Source organism: Pleurodeles waltl, chromosome 5 (genome assembly GCF_031143425.1).
Source record: "Pleurodeles waltl isolate 20211129_DDA chromosome 5, aPleWal1.hap1.20221129, whole genome shotgun sequence".
NCBI lineage: Eukaryota > Metazoa > Chordata > Amphibia > Caudata > Salamandridae > Pleurodeles > Pleurodeles waltl.
In genome coordinates, this window is record NC_090444.1 from 739,626,715 (window position 1) to 739,648,281 (window position 21,567).

Sequence of the window (21,567 nt, forward strand, 5' to 3'; positions counted from 1 at the left end):
CTTGTTTGAGGTGCACGTAAATGGTTAATTATCATTGGAAGAAGAGAGCCTTGAAGAAGAAGTAGCAGAATTAGCGAAAGAGGATAAGGAAGGTGGAGAGTCAGGGAATAAGGAGCTTAGAAAATCTTGTAGTGGGAAGGTTCTTTTTACGTAGCATAAAGAGAAGCATAGTAAAAAAGGAGTACAGAGGAAAGAGGCAGAGGTGACTTAATTATATCTGATATTTTCAGATGTTGGCTGACATTATCTAATGGGTGGGAGTAGAAATCAAAAGAGATGAGATGTGGATAGGTCAGCAACAGATATGTAGAATCCATTAGTCCAACCGTCATCAAGGTGGCAGAGCATTACCCACATCAAAAGCATAGTTAAAGCAGAAAGAAAATGGGTAGTTCAGGAAGAAGATAGTAGTAGAGAAAGATCTAAGTGAGAAAATGGTAGTAGGCTGAAAGGAAAGGAGAGGAGATGTGGATGAGTTGAGCAGAGCGAGCAAAGCTCTGCAGGAGACAAGAGAAGTCAGGAAAGTGAGATCCAATGGAGCTTGCCATTACTGCAGAAAAAATAGAACGGTTACCTTGAATAAGCGAGGATCAGGACACCAATAAGGCCAGGGCAATCTTCAAATTACGACGTTTCCTCAAGAAGTTTCTACTCAAGGTTTTAAGAGAAAGTTAATTTCGAAGCACCACTTACTTAGGTAATGTTATTAGTTAGCAGTGAGCTTTTCAAGGAAATCTCTCTGAAACATATGCATACTGTAGGTGCACTCTACTTAACTCTTAAGTAAAATATGCTGTTTATTTAAATGCCTAATTGGCCTGACACAATCAGAAGCAAAGACATTGCTTATTTTCTAAGAATATTTAATGTGACTCAGAGAAAGAAATGCAATGAAATCAAAGATGTGTTTATATTGTAATTGGTTCAAATGCATTTGCGAAAATAAGTGATCAAAAACTGAGAAAAGGCAGAAAAATGCCCCAACACCAATACGATGTAAATTTGCAATATAATTATGCAAACTGTTTCTCTACACACTCTGATGGTTACTGTTGTCTGAAACTTAAAATACCATATAAATAACACTTTTTCACAAGCTTATGTTCTTGTTAAAACACTGAATCAAGCATAGTTGCAGTGCAATGAAAGATTATGGACTGTAATGGATTTATTACTTTTCCAGAGGCACACATAATGTCAAATAGGTTACTTTCCCTATTAAAGAGAGTGTTTTGTCAATCGTGGTGGTGCCCTTGCGAGCATATCTTTGTTTACAAAGCACCTGCTGTACAGCATTGTGAGAGAGCTTGTTGGAAAGTCAAGCCTATTCGTCTTCCTGAATTATGGTTTCGACCTATATTTCTTTACTCAGATATTGATGAATGCCTGACTCCAAGCACTTGCCCGTCTGACAGATGCACTAACTCTCCCGGTGCTTACGCATGTGTTAACTGCCCAGATGGATACAGAGGACTGAATGGACAATGTCTAGGTAAGTATAGTGTTTACTAAATTAGATGTCACTTTTCTTCTTCTTCCTGTTGGAACTGAAAGCAGTGACATATATTGATCCTTTTTTCCATCCGTAACGCAAAGCTAAGGCATCATTGTCAAAGGCAAGATCTAAAATGGTGTTTTATTCTGTTCTGGTATTATATATGCCAACCGTGAAATGAATGTCCCTAGGTACAGCCTTTAGAGGGAACTTCAGGTGTACAGTATGAAGATAAGAAGGGATAAGAGTTTGAAATGAAAAGTGCAGGGAACTCTAGAATGCATTTCTAGAAGGACCCAGTAATGGCTGGTGAACTTTGAAACTAGGGCCCATATTTATGGTTGTTTTGCGCCATTTGAGCTTCCTTTTTTTTTACGCTCAAATAGAGCAAACCTACACCATATTAATTGGGCTTAGCACCAATGCACCTTTCGTCAATGAGATGCATGGTAGGCGTTCCCGTCCTAGAAATGACTCTAACCCCCTAGTTCCATATCTATACTCTGGCGCAGAGACCACGCCCAAGGAGTAGGCGGACCCAGATAATAGAGCTGAGTCTGCTTAGTGCCATTATCTAACACCTGGGTCAGACCAGGCTTTAGGATGGCTGTGGACCCATTTCCATGGTCAAACACCATGGAATGGGCCCAGCAATGCAAACCCCAAGCCCCAGGAACACCCCCACCCACACCAGAGGGACACCACAGGATGGGGGACCCCATCCCAGGTAAGTGGAGGTGAGTATTATTTTTAATTTTTAGGTGTGCCGTTGGTGGCCCCTGGCTTAGGACCCCTTGCCTGGCACTGGGTCTAATGGCCATTCCCAGGGGACACTGGTCCCCTGTGGTGGCCATTGGGGTGGTGGGCATGACTCCTGTCTACACTTAGACAGGAGTCATTTACGTGGCTGCTTGTGTGTCAGAAAATGACACTAGGCTGGTTAGCAGCATATATTTTGCCTAACCAGCCTAACGTCATTTCAGACCCACTGCGACATATTCCCTAACGCCATCTCTGCCCAGCTAACGTCTTTTTTTCTAGACACTAGCCATTCCTTAGCACCATCTTGTGTCATTCCATAAATATGACGTTAAGATGGCTCTAAGGAATGGCGTTAGCCAGCGTTAATATTTTTTCCGCAAAACTGAGTTAGCCGGTTTTGTGGGAAAAACCATAAATATGGGCCTAAGTATTGAAGAGGAAGAGACTGAACACCCAAATGAAGGCTGAAACATAGTGGCAATACGCCGTCTTTTCAGTACAATTCCTGTAAATTTAGGCAAAAGCTGTTTTTACAGGAAGTTCAAAGAACTAAGGTATGCCTTTTGACATGTTTTCCTGTCATTTTGGAAGATATGTATTGTATCTTTCCTAACATTTACCATGGATTTCCTTTCATTTTTTTTACCTTGAACCTCCCAAGTAGGTTCTCGATCATAAGTTGTGGACGAGAATCTACATGGAAGGACAAGAGTGGAAAAATCAAATGTTAAACAGATCTGACAATCTCAGCCCATAGTCATCAGACCTGTACATAAGTTAAAAAAGTATTACAGGCTCTGATATTACATCTACTGCTTGTTACAGAATCCGGTTCAGACAGTATATATACTTCCTAGGTTAAACCAACTCTATAAACTCAGGCAGAAGTATTGCTGATGTTGTGAAACACTAATGTATACTTGATAGTAAAATAGTAAATGTGCATTATGAAGTAGCAGCAATACCAGCATGTTCCCTCTGACACAACACAAAGTCACATCAGCTATAAGTTGTTAAAGGTTATCATGAATCATTACTCAATTATCAATTTAATGTACTGATTTTGCCCCTAAACATCAGATCTCTATTATCTTAAAATGCACACTTTTGGGATTGGAATGATAGTTTTTCATTTTACCCAAATCCACTAACTTCTCCTGAAACTGTAGGTTGCCACTTTCTGAAAATACACATATTTTGCTTATAAGTGATGTGTTTGTATTTTGGATAAAAAATATATATTTCTCAAAATAAAAGCTTGCTGTTGTCTGTGAACAACTATTTATGCCCCCAAATGTGATCATTCATTTTTAGTAAACACATGAGGTTTGCCACCAAATATCAGTTTGTAATTTTCAACAACTACTCATATCGACTAATGAATGCTTCACATGCCCTTGCATGACAGGCGTATGCTGGGAATGCTTAGCCTAAAACATGAGCACCCACTAGATCCAGTGATGCCCAGCCTATGCCAATAATGTCATTCTTGTGGTAGATGTGTTCACCATTATGTCAGTACCATCATTTTGGTAAATAGAGTTATCCCTATGCCCCTGAATGGCCACCAGTATACCAGGGATATCCACAATATACCAGGATGTCTACCTTATGTCTGGGCCACCGTTATAACAGGGGAGCACACAGAATAGGGAGCATGACTCATTATGTAAGGGATAGCCACAATTATGCTAAAGATAACCAGCTCCACACCTAGTATGGCCCAACATAATTACAACGATGCCCTGAACATGCCATGGCCACCATCACGTCAGAGATGACCAACATGTTAACCGTAATGATCTCTATGCCTGGGTAGCAACTGTTTATGCCAGTAATAGCCCACGCAGTCCTTAACATCAAATAATTTACCCACTATGCCCACAATATGGCAAGACAACTGATATGCCAAAGAAGGCTACTATTATGTTGGACATAACAACCACTACACCAGAGATAGAACTCATTACGCTTGGGATGACCACCATAATACCAAGAGTGACAATAGTAGGGCAATAATGCCCGAGCTACCATTATCTTAGTGACGCCCACCATTGTGCTGGGGACAACAATCTGTATGTCTGGGATGACCATCACTATTCAAGAGTTGGCCATCATTGTGAAAGAGAAGGTAATTATAATTAAGAGGTTTCCCACAATATTTCAAGGATGTCAATGTTACACCGTTGGTAGCCAACAAAATATCAAGAAGGGCCACATTATGCTGATGATTACATCTTATGTCTGCAGCACCCGTATGTCAGGGGCCATCTGTTTGGCAGAGAGAGCACCCTATCACATTAATGCTGGAGGTCCCCTCATGCCAATCTCTAAATCAGGCCCTCCTCCCTTGAAAAACTGCTGTACCAGCCCCATTCTCCTCCTCAATCACATAAACCCCCAAACCACCTGCATGTTCAATAGAACCAGGTTCTTAAACATCCTACTCGTATAGAGCGTCCAGAATCACTGTATCGCTTAATAAACTCAATTCCTCATTCTTTCAATACCAACTCTTGAATATTCTATTGGCCTGTTATATGGAGGACACCACCACATATAAACTAGATGGCATGTTCTTCACCACTACCTGGCACACTGACTCTCCTTCATCTATCCTTGTTGAACTCATAGCTCTCAACTCATGCATAACAAGTCCTGGGGGTCCCCACGTCCACCAACAAGCCTCTTTTTCATTGCATTCCTGCTATGTGATGTGGAGTTCAGCTGCAGTGCTTTTAGTGGGATGTAAAGGGTGGAGGCTCCCTCAAAGTGTCATACCCAAAGCAACATAATTATTAATCCCGTACAAGAGATATGGTCTATATAATTATGGCCATGGCCAAAAACCTGTAAATTAGAATCCTTTGTTTGACAGGGAGGGTTATGTGACCAATAATTACATCCTCCGTCTGTGCTTTGTGTTATTTCGTTCAAGTACATCACACAACATTTACGCACTAGACCTAATGCCTTTACCAATGCTTCTTAACTCTGAATTTTGTTCACTATCAGGTAATTGAGCAACAACTCACTCTGTTCACTTCACATCACTTTCTTTTGCAATCGTGCGGCTCTTATTTTTGCACATATCTCAATTTCTGAGGTCTTGACATCTGCATGTCTATCACTTCATCTTCTTCTTCCCCGTCACTGTCTTTTCACTTTCTCTTTGTGAGTTTGCCTCCTTTCTTCTCCCCCACTTCACCATCGTCCCTCAAACACCCACAGCACTGTCAGTATTTCACAGCTGTGTACATCTTTCATACAATATCCCATTGAAGGATAATAACAATTGGTAGATGTGACTATCATTCTTGTTGCTTTGAAGGGAGGCCAAAGCTTGTTGAGCATGTAGTTGGAACACCATTATGATGCTGTGACTTCCATGGAGAGAAACTCACACTGCTTTCTGCTTCAAAACCACAGCTTTCAATTCTATAAACATTATCCACTCACTTAACTCACCCAGACACCTACTTTTGACTCAACTTGCAGTATGCAGCATACAAGTCTCATATCATACGTTACTTGAAAAGAAAACTACAGAAACACAGCTTGGAAGATTAAATACTCCAAGGAAATAGGGGCACATACGCCATGCAACATGAAGTAAAATGTGTGAAAAGTAACAAGGACAGCGTTGCTGAATTGGATTACCTAAAGGCTTCTATGCGCGCATTGCCAAGACAAAACTGTGTTTTTCCACTGTAAAGCTAGGACATAAATATTGTACCTGAGTAGGGGACCCGTTTCAAAGACAGTTTTTTTGTTTTGTGTTTTTTTAATTACAGCCTGTGCTGAAAACTGTTTGGACCCTCCCCACTTAAAGACCATGTTGTCTGGAATTCCGAAGCTCTTACACTAAAGAGCTGAGCTCCGAGGACTCTCCCTGTTAAAATGAGTATCAACATGCATGAGACCCTATCTTTAAATCTCACCCGCCAAGTTGTTGCAAAAGGTTGAGACCTGTGCAAACTGAATCCTGACAATCACTCCCCACAACATTGTGACCACCCCCATTCTGTGGAAATGGTTTCCATGAGGTGTGTGGCCAAAAACAAAAGAGACGGACTCATAGCCCAGAGCTCTGTTGACACTGGCCTGCTGGTGCAAGAATTCTGTGCCATCTGTCCCAGTCCCATGCCATCCTGCAGATGATAGGGGATCTAGGAGTGACATTGAGTGCCTGTAAGAATCTGCGGAACCGGAGGAAAGGATTTTGGGGCCACATTTCAGAAGTTGCCCACAGGCGGGAGCCTGCGTGGTGGCCAGCGATTTGAGCTGGGCCGTGGTGGGCACTCTCCGCGACTGCTGACGGCCCAGAGGGGTATCAGATGGTGTGGAGGAGCCTCCAGGGCCTGGGGGGGACCCAAACTAAAAATACCCTGAGTCCCCACCTTGCCCCTAAAACCTAAACACCCCAACCCACCCCAAAAACCTAAGCTCTGACCCCCATCCCCCCAAAACCCTAATCACCTGAGCCCCCCACCCGACCCCCCAAAAACAGCCCCAGTCCTAGCCCAACTTACCTCCTCCTTCACCGCGTTGACTCCGACTCCCTTCCTCTGTGCTTTAACCACGCATGTACGTGGTTCAGACATGCATGTTTAAGGTACGAAAACCAGGAAGTCGTGGAAAAAAAAAACATTGTTTTGCTTTCGTTTTCCAAGACTTTGTGGTTTCGTAGTTGTTGTTCCGGGTGTTTCCTTGGTGAAACGGTTATAATGTGTGATGGATGGCATGGTGACACCGGATCAATCAATTCATGCTCCACAGATCTACAAATCTTAATCTCTGTGATTTTTTAGTTGTTTGGCAAATCCACATACAGGAGCTGAGACTTCTCTTGATATTGGACACCGAGAATGCATTTGATTCTTTAGAGTGGCCCTATCTGCTGGCTTTCCTCTACCATATGGGCTTTGGCCCTGTGTACCAGGTGTGGGTGAGCATACTTTACCATAGGCTGATGGTGCAGCTCAATGGGATGCTGTTGGAGGAATTTGCGTTGGGCAGGAGCACCAACAAGGGATGCCCCCTTTCTCTGTTGCTCTTTGTGGTGGCCATGGAGCAGCTGGCAAATTGTGTATGGCGGGATGCACTGTTGCGGGGTTTCCGCTGGGATGGTGAGTGGAGGGATGTGAGTACCCTTTATGCAGATGATGTCTTGCTCTACCTAACAGATCCGGACCACTCCTTACCGAAGGTCAAGGAGATCTTAAAAATGTTTGGTTTCTTCTCTGGCATAACTATCAATTTGGATAAATCCATAACGTACCCGTTGCCCCGTTGGGAGCCTCAGGGTGACTGACCCCAGCAGTTGGTGTGTTCTGACCTCAGGTTCACTTTCCTGAAGATCTATGTGACCGCAGACCGTAATTTGTTTTATACCCTAAATGTGGGTCAGGTATTGCAGAGCTTCTATAGGGATGTGGAACACTGGTGCCTGCTCCCTCTGTTCCTGCTCGGAAGGGCGGCCCTGTATAAAATTATTTTTCATCCTAAATTCCTTTATATGGTGCAAAATTCATTGTTCAAGGTCCTGGTTCTTTTTTCCTAACTGTGGAGGCAGAGGTTAGAGTCCTTCTCTGGGGTATCACACTTGAGATACGGACGGGCGAGGAGACTGGTGGATGAGGGTATTACCTTGCCAGATCTTCAACTGGACCACTGAGCGCCACACCTACTGCTAGTCAATGACTGTACCTTTGAGGATCAGCTGTAAGCCAGTCCTGTTGGCAGACAGGCGGGCGCTGGAGCCTTATGGATTAACACTGTGGATCCTTGGTGCAGGGTGTCTACCGAAACTAACTGGCTCAGTGGTTCAGATGTGGAGGCACGGGAAATGAAGGCTGGGATGTGCGGGTCATTTGACACTGGAGATGTTGCTGTGGGACTCGGGTGCGTTGGCAGAGCTCCAAAGGGTGTTGGCCACCGGTGCTGGGATATGAATGGCATTCCCAAAGTGAGTGATCCCTGGGGTTACAACAGGTGGCTGTGGAATTGCAAAGCCAGTATGATTTTCTGGGGCTGTGTGCATTTTTTACGATATCTACAGATTAGGTCCATCTTGACACCACGGATCCCCTGCCCTCATGATCTAGAGGACGAGAGCCCATGGGAGTATCACGAACTGGCCATCCTGCTTAGCAGATGTGCTATTTCACAGCTGTATTCCCCACTCCTCAGCAATAGCCAAGCCCTGGTACAGAGGCTGCGAGAGAGAAAGGAGGGAAACCTGAGTAGGACAGAGGAAGATGAGTGGGAGTGCGGCCTGTAAATACCCTGGTGAGGTTGCCAATCAGGAACGGTTCCTGCTATGTCAGTTAAAGCTTCTACACTGGGCATACTTTAAGCACTTTCAGCTCTGTGATACGAGGAGGAGTGACTCAGACCGCTGCCTGAAGGACTGTGGACAGTGGGAAATGCTGCTCTATGCACTCTGGGGGTGCCCGAGAGTGAGGGCATTCTAAGAGGGGGTTTAATGTAGGTTCTCAGAGGCACTCAGGGAGGTCTTAAAGCTCAATCCTTGGTTGATCTGCTGGGGTATCTGAGGGGAGGGGATCCCACTTTTGTTCTGCAGTGTTGCACTAGCAGTGGCAAGGAGGGACGTGGTAAGGTTTTAGGGTTGTGCACTGATTCTGACACTGAGAGACTGGGAATCCAATAAGGAGTGGTGACGACAGGCAGAGGTGTTGATCTACAGCGTGCGGGATTGACCCCAGAAGATATGGAACCATTGGTCCGAGTCTAATGGCGAGCGATGGGGGAGGACTGATGAGGGATTTACGGAGATATGGGACTGGTGCGTTCACTGAGATCTAAAAAAAGGCTTTAAGGGGCAGATTTATGAAAAGTGGCACTGCAGCTAGTGCAGGTCCACTTTTCTTGCACCCCGTAGCTCCCCCCTAACACTACCATGTGGTCGTGTGTTTAAAATATGGCGCACCATGACAGTAGTCAGAGGTACTAGCGTCATAATTTTTTGTGCTAGCCCGGCGCTTTGTAGGATTAGCATAAAAAAATGTTGACGCAAATTCTGTAAAGCACCCACAGGCCCATTGAAAACAATGGGAGCCTCCCTTTAACGCCTCCTTTTAGCAGGTGTTAAAAATGTCGATAAAAATGACACAAAAAAATCTCTTCGATTTATTCGTGCCATTTTTATAGCCACCCTAGCGCCGGAACACCCCCTTGTATACATTATGCCTGGCATTGCCCCACTTTGTAAATATGGTGCAGGGTTTTTGGCCTTCCAACGCCACATTATCGTAAAAAAAATGACACTAATGTGGCATTGGAATGATTCAAGGGGCTTTTATATCTGGCAATGGTGGCCCGCCTTTAGGGCGGAGGGGACACGTCCCCCCACCTTTTGCCCCTCATGAAGAGTGTCTGTCAGGCTGAACAAAGGCCAGCCTGACAGACACTCTCCATGTTCAGGTCAGACAGTCAGGAGTGAGACATGCGCAATTTGCGCAGACTCCTGGCTGCCTGAGCTGAACTTTGCTGGGCTGAGGAGGTCACAGCTCCTATGGGCGTGACCTCCTCAGCTCAGCAAAGGTGCCTCGAGGCCCTCCCCTGGGTGACGAGGAAAGCGTCACCCATTCACACTCGCCCTGGGCGCTTCAGGTTTAAGCCCTGAAGCGCCCAGGGCGAGTATCGATCAGTGACACTTCGTCACAGAGTGGGGTGGGGTCAGCAGTCTCACTGACCCCATCCCACTCTGTGAGGAGGCTGGGACACACACACACACTTACCTAAGGTCAGCCAATGAGGGAAGGCAGCAGTCCCAACCCTCTTGGGACCTGGAAGCTGAAGGTAAGTGTGTGTGTGTGTGTATGTGTGTGATGTTTTAAATTTAATGTTTGGTGTGCACGTCCATGTTTGAGTGTTATGAGTGTTGTTAATGGATGTGCGTGCGTGCGTGTGTGTGTGAAAGAATGAGTGTGTGTGATATTTTAAAATGAATGTTTGGTGCAGGCGTGCATGTTTGAATATTATGAGTGTTAATGGATGTGCGTGCGTGCATGCGTGAAAGAATGAGTGTGTGTGATGTTTTAAAATGAATGTTTGGTGCGTGCATGCATGTTTGAATGCTATGAGTGTTGTTAATGGATGTGCGTGCGTGTCTGTGTGTGAAAGAATGAGTGTGTGTGTGGCTGTGTGTGTGTGCTTCCCGCCCGCTCCCTCCCTCCTAAAGCTGCCGGCCGCCACTGATATCTGGGCCTCAGTGTTTAATGACTTCAGTCTGACTTCAGGCTTACACTGCCACTTGACGTTTCCTGTGCATCTGTGGGCCGCAGAAACCTGGAGGTTTGCTTGATATGTGTATCGTTGTACATAGTGTTTGTTGTGAGAAAATATAATAAAAATATTTTTTTTTAATTGGATTCCATGGACCCAGAGAATGCAGTCTCTCCTAATGGTACTCTTTTTAAGGAAAAGGCGTGGTTAATTTAAAAGGACATGTAATAAATGTCTGGGGAAAATATTGCTTAAATCAAGGACGTGTTTACGTTTTTAATTAGTGAAGACGTTACAGAACTTCCAAAATCGGTTAACAATTTCATTCGTGAAAATAGAGGAATAGCGGATTAAATGTGAGAAAGCAGAAAAAGAACCCAACACCAGTATGAGGTAAGTTCGCAATATAAATATAAAAACACGTGCTAAGGAGTGGAGGAGAGGCGTGAGCCGCCTGACCACGCGTTCCCCCTTCATGAGAAAGCTTTTATGAGATTCCTCGACCTGTCATTTATTTTCCCAGAACACAATATAATGTCAGCGGTTCTGCAGGAACACACCAGTCTATAATTCAAATAGAAAATAATGTTATTTTCGCGGCATGACTGTTTGAATGTAGCATTTGGTTGGTTCATCCGAGCTATATTGGGAGTAACAATGTCAATTTTATGTGTTCATAGTGTTACCTCACTATATTTTTCTATCATCTTTAAAGTTTATTGACGGCTATTTAAATCCAAGACCAGTGTGACATTAAACTGCTTTCTTCACCGTGAATGTGAAATATGTCATACTTCCTAGAACGAGGCCAGATTTCCACGATGCACTGCCATTTCACCATGATGGATAGCGCAACACAGTCCCTGGGGCTCCCTAAAACCAATTTGAATCCTAATAAATCCACTCATTTGCGCTTGTTACAAAGTAATTTATTAGATTTTAGATTGCTTTATTGCTCTCAGGGGATGGGTTAAAGAGAGACTGCGCCAGACAGATCCGCTAATAAGACTTGTGCATGACTTTGGGAAGCGTGATTCTAGACTTGCCAGCCGCACCATCCTTTTGACTGAACTCAGGGCGCTGCAAGTTTGCTGTGCCGAGCGGTTGTAAACAAGGTGGCACGGGCTGGTTCCGCGGGCGTGTGTCAGGACCACCCTCTGTCCAAGGGATAGACAGCTATTGGGACGTGTTCCTGGGGTGCTACGGGGGAGGGGGAAGAGGGTGTTTACCACTATTCATTGGAGGTGGGCGTAACAATGGCCTCCTGCTAGAGACGGCCCTGGTATGGCATGTTAATGGATACTGTGTACGTTACTGACACAAAGAACACAGCATGCCAGGTTCAGATAAAATATATATGTAATTAGGTCTGTCTTCCATTAATGTCGTCCAGTTACGCGCCATTTAATAACAATGATGAGGGCTCATTCAACTTCGAACAAAATATACATGTTCTCTCGTTGAGTTTCAAAGGTATTTTCCCAGTTGATGGAATTGGGGTCCACTTTAAAAAAAAAAAAAAAAGATCTTTAAAGTAATCAGAACACCTCGCATTTTTTCTTGGTAACAGTCCATTACGATACTTTTACCTCAACTGAGCCGTTACTGAGGGGTAGCAACCGTATGCAAATCGGTTTTGGTCTCGCTCCCAAGGAGACGATCCAGCGTAGACTATTAGTCCACAGCCTAAGCTAGTAGGCCGTGCTGGACCTACGTTGGGCATCCCTGAAGGAGAGTTTCTGTTTGAGTTTAACTATGCTGTAGTGATATGGACACCATACTGGACTTTCTTAGTCCACTTCCACGTTTGGTGGTAGGTGCATACCCGACAGTGCACAAGGTGTACACCATAGTCACTCACTAATGCCCTAGCTTCAGATGGTCATGACTCTGCCCAAGGATCCTAAGTCCATTTTCGGGTTGGCATCTGTCAGGGGAGTCAATGAGTACTGCCAAACATTTGCCCAATAGGTGGGCTTGAACGGAATGCTCTACTTCACCTCCATCATACTAAGCGGGTGAAGGAGTGTATGGGGTGCATCTGCACTAAAGCCATTAATTGTGTGACTCTTTGAAGTTGACAGAAGGCAACTTGGTCTGTGAAATAAAATAATAAATAGGAGAGACGAACGCTTCGAGTCAAACTCTTTACAGCTAATACATTTCTTAGAGTAACCTATACTTTGGGCTGCTTATTCACAGAGTTACCTTTTATCTGGCTGAATGAAAAACATGAGAAACTGGGTTCTCGCTCACATTAAAAAGCAATTGCAGATTTACCAGTGGTAGTATTACTATTAATACTAAACATAGTAAATGGGCAGTAGAAGCTGCACAAGTAGCAAGAATATTAGAGGTTAATGTTGCCATAGAAGTACAACTAGTATGAATTTAATACTAGAACTTGTAATAGTTTGAGGCCTAGTTTGACCAGTTGAAGCATTTATATTGCATATCTAGCAGTGTTACTAGTAATAGTTTGGGTCATAGTTTGAGCAGTTGAAGCACTTATATTACTTGTAATGCCACGAAGACCAGTAGTAGTGCGTGCATAAGTGGTAGAAACAGTGAAATAGCATTTCCACTAGTATTTCTAGTAATAGTAGAACATATTGCCTCACTACTGCAAGTCATAGGGAAGGGAGAAGTGGGGGTGAGACTGAAAGTAGCAGTTGAACGTATAAACTTAGGGCTATTGCTAGTGTTACCTTTTATATCAAGAATTAGTGTTCTTCTGCTTGTAGTGCCAGTAGTAGTACCAACAGTATTGGTATTCATAGTAGGGGTTGTACACATGGTAGACACGTAGTCAGTACTGTGAAAATAGTACTAATATCACTAACAAGCTAATCAGATTAATCAGAAGTCATTGGTACATGTAGTTGGTACAGAGGGAGCATAAGTAGTAGCAGTGATAGAATACTGTTTTGACGCGAGAAAATATCCCCCATTCCTTATATTTATTGAGGCCTTGCAATGTTTTAAGCTGCTTTTTAAAGATACACTGGCAAAGCAGATTGGTCTGGCATTGGCTGCCAAACGTTTGGCTTTGCTAAGGCGTATTTTGTTTGTGACTGGTTGTTGTATGAAGATGTGGGACATACAAGTGGCCGACTAGCAGTGATGGGTTGCAGCGTCTGGAACCATGCCTAATTAAAAAAAGCATTATTTTTCAAGGCAATATATATATATTTGAAAGTGTAATAATGAATTGCACCAGTAGCCCCTGGCACTACATTTTACAGATGCCCAGTTAGGTAAGCCAATGGCTGCAGTGGGTTGACCCTGTGTCTAATGCAATATGCTATGGTGGACGGACGCAAAAGGCGTATGATGCTAAAGCACACCAATTATTGAAGAAGGTTGACTGAAAGGCCCTGTAAGTAAATCTATATGTATTTTATTAGAAAACGTTCCTAGCTAAAATTGTATTAAATAGCTTGCTAGGAAATTGCCTTGATGTAACAGAATTTCCAAAGCGATTATAGAGTTTAAATGAAAAGGAGTAGATGAAACTGACTCAGTATGGTTGGTTGTAGATGAGTTTCAAGTTTGCTAAATAACAGGTACATATAAGTGAAGTAAATGTGGCAAACAACTCACAAAGTCATTAGCTGCAACGTAGCAGTTGCTAATGAGCACTGAGCTGAAGGCAGCCTTATATGGTATACACTTATAAATGTCAGGTGCTGAAATGTTTTCATATTTTTTAGTGATTTTGTTCACACTTAATGACCTAGACCTTCTGCGCTGAGAAGTATAGACTTAATTTTGTTGCACATTTTTCTTTGTACTTTTTAAAAAAGATATAGACGAATGCCAGGAATCTTCAGTCTGCATGAAAGGTGAATGTTCAAACCTGGAGGGGACGTACCTTTGTACCTGCCACAAGGGTTACGAGCTGAGTAGTGACAGAAGAGAGTGCCAAGGTAAATTTGATTCTGCAAAATCTCGATCCATCACTTGCGTTTCCTCTGTGGAAGTAGCATTAGCAATGTCAATAGGCCTGGCTTATGAATGACAGCGCCTTTTGTGCAACTGATGGGCTTAGGCACTCAGCAAGTCATGACAAATGCACTCAGGCATTCAACCTTGCATTCACGCATTTATTTATCCACTGACTCATTCTTGCATCCACCCACTGAACCAACCACATTAAGACACACACAAAGTCAACAACATATTCAAGATAAATTAAAAGAATACAAGAAGAAACAAATAAAACATGCTACTTTATAAACATGACAGTCATATGCTTGCAGTAACAAAACTAAATATAGGAGCAGATGCCTGTCTTGCTGAGGTATTTTAAAGGGTTTTATAGTTCTATGGCGGCTGCCACATTTTAAACCAAGATGTTGGCCAACTTGGAATGGTAAAACAGTGCTACACTATGGGTGGCAGCATTCCACAATGGTTTCCTGCTCTAGAGGAAGTGGCCACATGGGATGAGGCACAATGCAGATGAAATAAGCAGCAAGCAAACGACTAATGAGCACTGCCTAGAGCAGTGTTTGCAAAACTGTAGGTTGTGACACACTGGTGGGTCGCAAGTCGATTTGTGGTGGGTCGTGAAAGTACACATACAAATAAAGATGCCTTTAAATTCTGTATTTATATTTTCACATTTGATGCACTTCAAGGACAAAGGTCAAACGTCAGGCTATGTCTATTGCCTATTATTTTTTTTAACATTGAGCCTGGTGTTTAAAAACTCTTCTTACCTTGCAGTCAAAGAAAAGTAAAGTGAATTATGTGAAAATATTTCTGGGGTACATGAAGTGTGAAAAGAAAACACTTCATTTTTTCGTAACACAGCAAAATACCTGTAAATGAACGGTATGCATTCAGCTGTTATGAAAGAAAAAATTAAACACTTGTTTGTGATTCTGAATTGGGATGGAAACAAAGATTTCAATAGGATCAGAACAAATTAAGACACCTTACTTGGTGATGCACAAAACAATATTCACTGAAACCCCATTTCTACACATTATCATTTGTGAGCAGTATAGTTTTATCAGCAACATTTTATGTCTGTGCAGAATTAGGGGCAGAGTTATTAAAATGTCATGCAATGCTGCACAACAAGACACCTTGCTGTGCTGTGCTGCATGACAAGGAGAGAGCAGGAATGCACCATAATTACATTATATGGTGCATTCCTATCCTCCTTGCACTGGCTCACTATGTGGTGCCCTAGAGCTAATGCAGACACCCTTGCACCATGGTGGACGAGTGCCAGCTTTGAAGTCAGGATTGTTGTTGTGCAGGTAGCATCTAGAAGCATTGCAAGGTCTACTACTCATGGTAAATCTGGGAGTGCACCAAAATCCATGGGTGAATGCATTGGAAAACACATGCTCCACGGATGGATGCCTGCCTGGGGCAGAATAAGGCAAGTCAGTGACCTGTGCTGCCCTGCACTACTCCAGATTTACCAAGCAATGCAGGGCCTTGCAAGGTGCCGTTGCGTGCGTTGGTAAATCTCATTCTAGGTTATGTGTCGCCCTGCATCCCCTTGTGTGGAACAAGAGCGACGCAAAACCTTTGATAAATCTGGTCCTTAGTGTACATTTCAGTGAAAAATATGCTGTCTAAATGACAGTGTACTACCACACACTTAAGTTACATTACGAAAAATACTTGCCTCATGTTCATTAAAGATAGGTGGACTGTGAAACTTTTCATTCAAAAAAGTGGGTCTTGGTTCTAAAAACTTTTGGGCTGCACTGGCCTAGAGAGCTGTATTACCCTTTCAAGAATTATTAAAATAATACGAGGAGAAGCAAAGAAATAAAAGGGAAACTTTAAAAGAAGAAACTTGAAAACTAAAGGACTGGCCAATGAGTTCCAACACTGAAGCACAGTAATTTGCTGGTGGATGTACACAAGTGAGTAGGAAATCCCATCATATACAGGGCACGAGAGCCAATGACTAATGTTGACTGAACTATTACACCATGCAGTATGCTGTCAAGGGCGGAAGCAGAGTGTAAAGACACTCAGACAAACCAGTGGCAGAACAGAGCTGATCCAAGGTCCCACTATGGATCCACATGGGTACAGATTTATATACTGATGTATATTTTATTTAATGTTTTTTACAGAATTGTGTCAGACAGCTAAAAAGAGATCTAGCAAACATTATTATGGTGCAAATGTTCTACCCCAGGGTTTGTCAGAGGCGGTAACTAACACCACAACCCTTCCCTATAAAGGTAATCTATGACATTTCCTGTAACAAAATACCTATCTATAGGCTTTAACACATTACAATAACAATCCCCCTAAATACCTATTGTCTTTAACATATGCTTTTCTTAATCAATATTTCAGGCCTACTGTGTTTATCATAACTTTTCATAATAAACAAATCAAACCCATGGTGTCAGAAACATCTTCCCTAGTAACTAATCAGACCTACTGCTGTTATCGGTGGTTTGTCACCATATCCGACTGAGGCCCCCTGTACTGAGCTTAAAGTTTCCCACAAGAAACCATTAGGCATTGAAACATAAAATTATATATTATACAAATTTACAGTTGGCAAGGCAAAATATTATCTTTGCTAAGGGGCCATAATAAGGATTCTGACAGTGCAAATCTTCTATACCCACAGTTTGTCAGAAGAAGTAACCAGCACCAAACCCCTTGCCTGCTGATGTAATGTGTGGAATTCCATGTAACAAAATACCAATATATAGGCTTAGATACAGAGTAATAACAACATACCCTTAAATACTTATTGACCTTAGAATATGTTTTTCGCAATGAGTAAGTCAGACCTACTGCCTTCATCATAATCTTTTATTATAAATAATCAGCCTATATAGACTTTATCATTGGCTTGTCACCATAACCAATTGAAACATAATGTGTTGGTCATAAGTATCTCCACAAGGCAGTTTATCAGGTATGCTGTAGTAAATTACAGATATGGACAAAATACAATATAAAATATATTATAAAATCCATACTAATAGAGCCTGATATGGATTACGATAGTGCAATTGGTCTCCCCCTATGTCTTGTTCTGGTGGGTCACCAAACAAAACTCTTGCCTACTTGCCTACTGCGATAGTCTGCGACATTCCCTAATAAGGTACCTTTAAGGCCTACTTGCTATGTCATAACATTTCATTATAAACAGCTCACATCTATGGAATTTGACATAACGTTTCCAAATGAACCGATGAGGCCTCTAGCCTGTACCAGTGGCTCGACTAAAGTATACAATACAGGATTACTGAAATGGGCATAAAGTGGCAACCATCAATCATACATGTACAAAATTAGAAGTATGTACAAAATTACGGTTGGCAAAACAATATACACCCTTTCAACAGAGCCTAAAATGGTGTATCCCAGTGAAATTCCACTTCCAGGGTATGTCAAAGTAACCATCAACACCAAAAAACGTGCTTGTTATTGTAATTTGTGAGATTACATGTAACCAAATATCTTTTTGCAGCCTAAACATAATGTGAAAACAAGCCAAAGCTTCTATAGCCGTGGTTTGTCCAGGGGGTAGTCGCCACCAAAAAAAAAAAAAAAATCCATTGCTCACAAAGGTAATCTGTGCTTCCCTGTGAGAAAAGTTCAGAGTATTAATAATCCACAGTTACATGCTTATTGATTTGTAACATTTGTTTTTCACACTCAATATGCCAGGCATACCGCCTTTTTTGTAACCTTTCATAATAAACATTCAGGCCCATAGCCTTTGACTTGTCACCATAACCAACTCAAACATACTGTACTGAGTGTAATCTTTTCATAAGGCAACATCAGGCATATTGTCATAAAAGTATTAATGTATACAAAATGACAGTTGACAAAGCAAAATACATTTGCTCTTAAAAGAGTCTAACAAGGATTATTTAGTACATATCTCATAGCCCTAAGGCTTGTTTGGGTGGATCACCAACACCAAACTCCTTGCCTACTATGGTAATCTGCACAATTCCATGTAACCAAATTCCTGCCTACATGCTTTAGCACAGCTTAATAATAACCCATGCTTAAAAGCCTATTGTCTTTAATACATTCTTATAACTATAAGTAGGTCAGACTTGCTGGTTTTCTCATAACATTTCATAACAAACAGATCAAACCAATGATAATCTGGTGTGATTTTCCCAAATGATCCATTGAAGCATACACCCTATAGCATTGGCTTTACACCTTACACAACACTGACCTATTCAAGTTAACATAAACTGGCAACCAAAATGCACATAGTTATAAAATTATGAATATGTAGACAAATACAGATTGCAAAAAATATGCCCCCCCCCACTGCCTCCTAATAGGGCCTTAGAAGAATTGTCACAGTACAGAAACAAAAACAGGGTTGTTGGTGTGGGTGGCCAAAACCTGTGACTGTTACCTTAATCTGTGAGAATATATGTAACAAAAGGTCTATAGACTGTAACACAACAGGGTAATAACCATCTTTTTTCAATATAAATAAACTATACCAACTGCCTTTGTCATGATATTCCATAATAAGCAGACCAGATCTATGGCATCATGTATAACCTTCCCTAGTGCATCAATCAGACTATAGTGCTTGTCACCAAAACCTATTAAGGCCTACAGTTTTGAGCATACGTTTTTCCACAAGGCAAACACCGAGCATACAGTCATAAAATCAGAAGGTGTACAAAATCTACAGCTGGCTAAGCCTCTCCTATGTTGCCAAAGAAGTCTCACAGAGAAAACCTTCTGTGTCCTTTGTTAGTCACATGAGGTAACTAGCATCAAAACTCTTGCCTACTTTGGTTTGGGTTTGCCCTAGCTTCTGACCTGTGAAGAATAACTAAAGATACTCTATGTGTGCACTATGTATTTTGAAGGGGATCAGGTGAATTATTTAGAGAGATATAAATGCTGAAAGTTAGATTATGGGGTCACATGTTTAAATCCACTGAACATCTATGTATCCATGTGCTTTTAAACAGCTTCATTTGCTTTTATCTAGATATTGATGAATGCCAGCATGGCCAATTGTGCACTAACGGTCAATGTGAAAACATAGATGGTTCTTTCAGATGCACTTGCAGCCTTGGATACAAACTCAATGCCGCCAGCGATCAGTGTGAAGGTAGGTCTCACTCATCCTGCCAAAAGATGTGCTAACAGAATTGTACAACGGAATATCGTGCAAAGAAATATCAAGGTGTTAGAACATTGTGGACAGAGTATGAAGGGGCAAGATATCAAAAGAAAGTGCTGATGAAGTAAGTGTAGATCTACTATTCTTAACTCCCCATCTGTGCACCTTGAAGTTATAAATATTGTCAAGGTAAATATATGTTGAGTTAGGTATAGAAAAAATATACTTACTTACAGTTTGATATTTCAGCCTTTATATATTCTGGTCACTATATTTCATGCCATTGAGATTCCCATACCAATATTCCCGGGCACCCCGTCTCCAGCTGAGAAACTCTAGTTTTTTCTTTCTCCTAAAGGAAGAATGATTTATTCAAAAATGCACCAATGAATTTGTATGCTGACTAAAAGATTTAGGGCCAGATGTATCATCATGGCCCATTGCGATTCGGTAATAGCGATTTTTAAGAAATCGCTATTACCGACTCGCAAAGGGCCATGTATCACATAGCGATTTCTTAAAAATCGCAAATGCTAATGCCGAATCGCAAATTGCGATACCGGCCCCATTCGCAGCTATGGGCCTGTTGGCCCATAGCTGTGAATTTTGTGCATTTCCAAAATTGCGATTTCTGAACCAGCAATCGCAATTTTGGAAATGCAAAAGGCCAGGGTGCTGGGGGCCTAAGGCCCCCTCTGCTGCACCCCAAAATCATTTTGGGGGACATGTAAAGTACACACATGCCAAAAGGGCATGTGTGCTTTACATGTTCAATCTAAAAATGCAGTTTAACTGCATTTTTAAATTTTGCACCAGGTTACCACCTGGTTGCATATCATGGTATTTTGCATGTGCAAAATGCCATGCTGCGAAAAATCGCAATTTGCGATTTTTTGCAGCATCGCCTTGCGACCTGGATTTTGCGAATCGCAAATTGCGATTCGCAAAATCCAGGTCGCAACGCTAGAAATCGCAATTTTAGCGATTTCTATTTTGCACTTGCAAACGGCCGAATTTACCGATTCGCACCGTTTGCGAGTGCAAAATGTTTTCATACATCTGGCCCTAAATAAGGAAGGCATGTGCCTAGTCCAAGTTATTTCCCCTGGACTGTTATGGATACAAACACCGGAAAGCCATTCTCTCATAGTGTCTGCAACTTGAGCATATTTTGGTTTGGCTGAACCAGAATGATGTGTTTAACTTACCGTTGAGGAACGATTTACTTCACCCTTGACAACAAACCAGTGATGTTAAAGCGTCTCCACAGTGCTTAGTCTGTAGAAGAATAAGTTTTGAGGCCTAAAGGTTTTCTCAGGACCAGCCGCCAGCTTGCCGATCATCAAAGTTACCGAAGAACAAACAAGGCTGTCTAGTCTTGACTCCACCTCATTCCTCTTTTATCCCCCATACATCTCCTGCCCATTTATCTCACTCTTTTCTCTTTGTTATTCCTCTTTCTTCCTTTGTAACTGTTTTCCCCCCTTTTCTGCCTTTCTCACTCTTGCCGTGATTTAAAATCTGAAGATGAAAAGTAAGTACTGGTTCCCGAAACATGAGTGCCAGTGGGCCCCAACGGCAAACACCAGCTCAAGTGAAGCACTGCCTCTGCAATGTCGAGTTTTCAGTAGCACGTGACAATACAGACTGAAAAAATGACTGCCAAAGGAGACTCAAAATATGTACTGTCAAAACAGCTTTGAGATATAACTACCTCACTGCGGCTACACTGAGCTGCCCCTAGACACACTATTTACTACATGTTTACCTTCATTTAGACATTTAAATAAAGTCAACATTTGTGTAAGGAGCAATTTTGGAATTGGAGATAGATTGTCCACTCATTGTGTTCAGTCATCATTTGTGTAATCTACTTTTCCGTTTATGTGTCCACCTGTCTTCTCTCCATCTCCGTACAAGATGAGTTTGGGGACTTTAA

General features: G+C 42.2%; 1 protein-coding gene across 2 annotated transcripts in view; it reads left to right on the forward strand.

Moving 5' to 3' along the window:
- LTBP1 (latent transforming growth factor beta binding protein 1) overlaps positions 1-21,567 on the forward strand; it is a 1,022,847-nt gene that overhangs the window by 835,614 nt on the left and 165,666 nt on the right. The window contains exons 19-21 of one of the 2 annotated variants that reach the window (XM_069234696.1): positions 1,373-1,492; positions 14,314-14,436; positions 19,494-19,616. In XM_069234696.1, coding sequence (XP_069090797.1) covers positions 1,373-1,492; positions 14,314-14,436; positions 19,494-19,616 — 366 coding nt within the window. The remainder of the gene's footprint in view (positions 1-1,372; positions 1,493-14,313; positions 14,437-19,493; positions 19,617-21,567) is intronic. The other variant, XM_069234697.1, reaches the window with a different exon arrangement.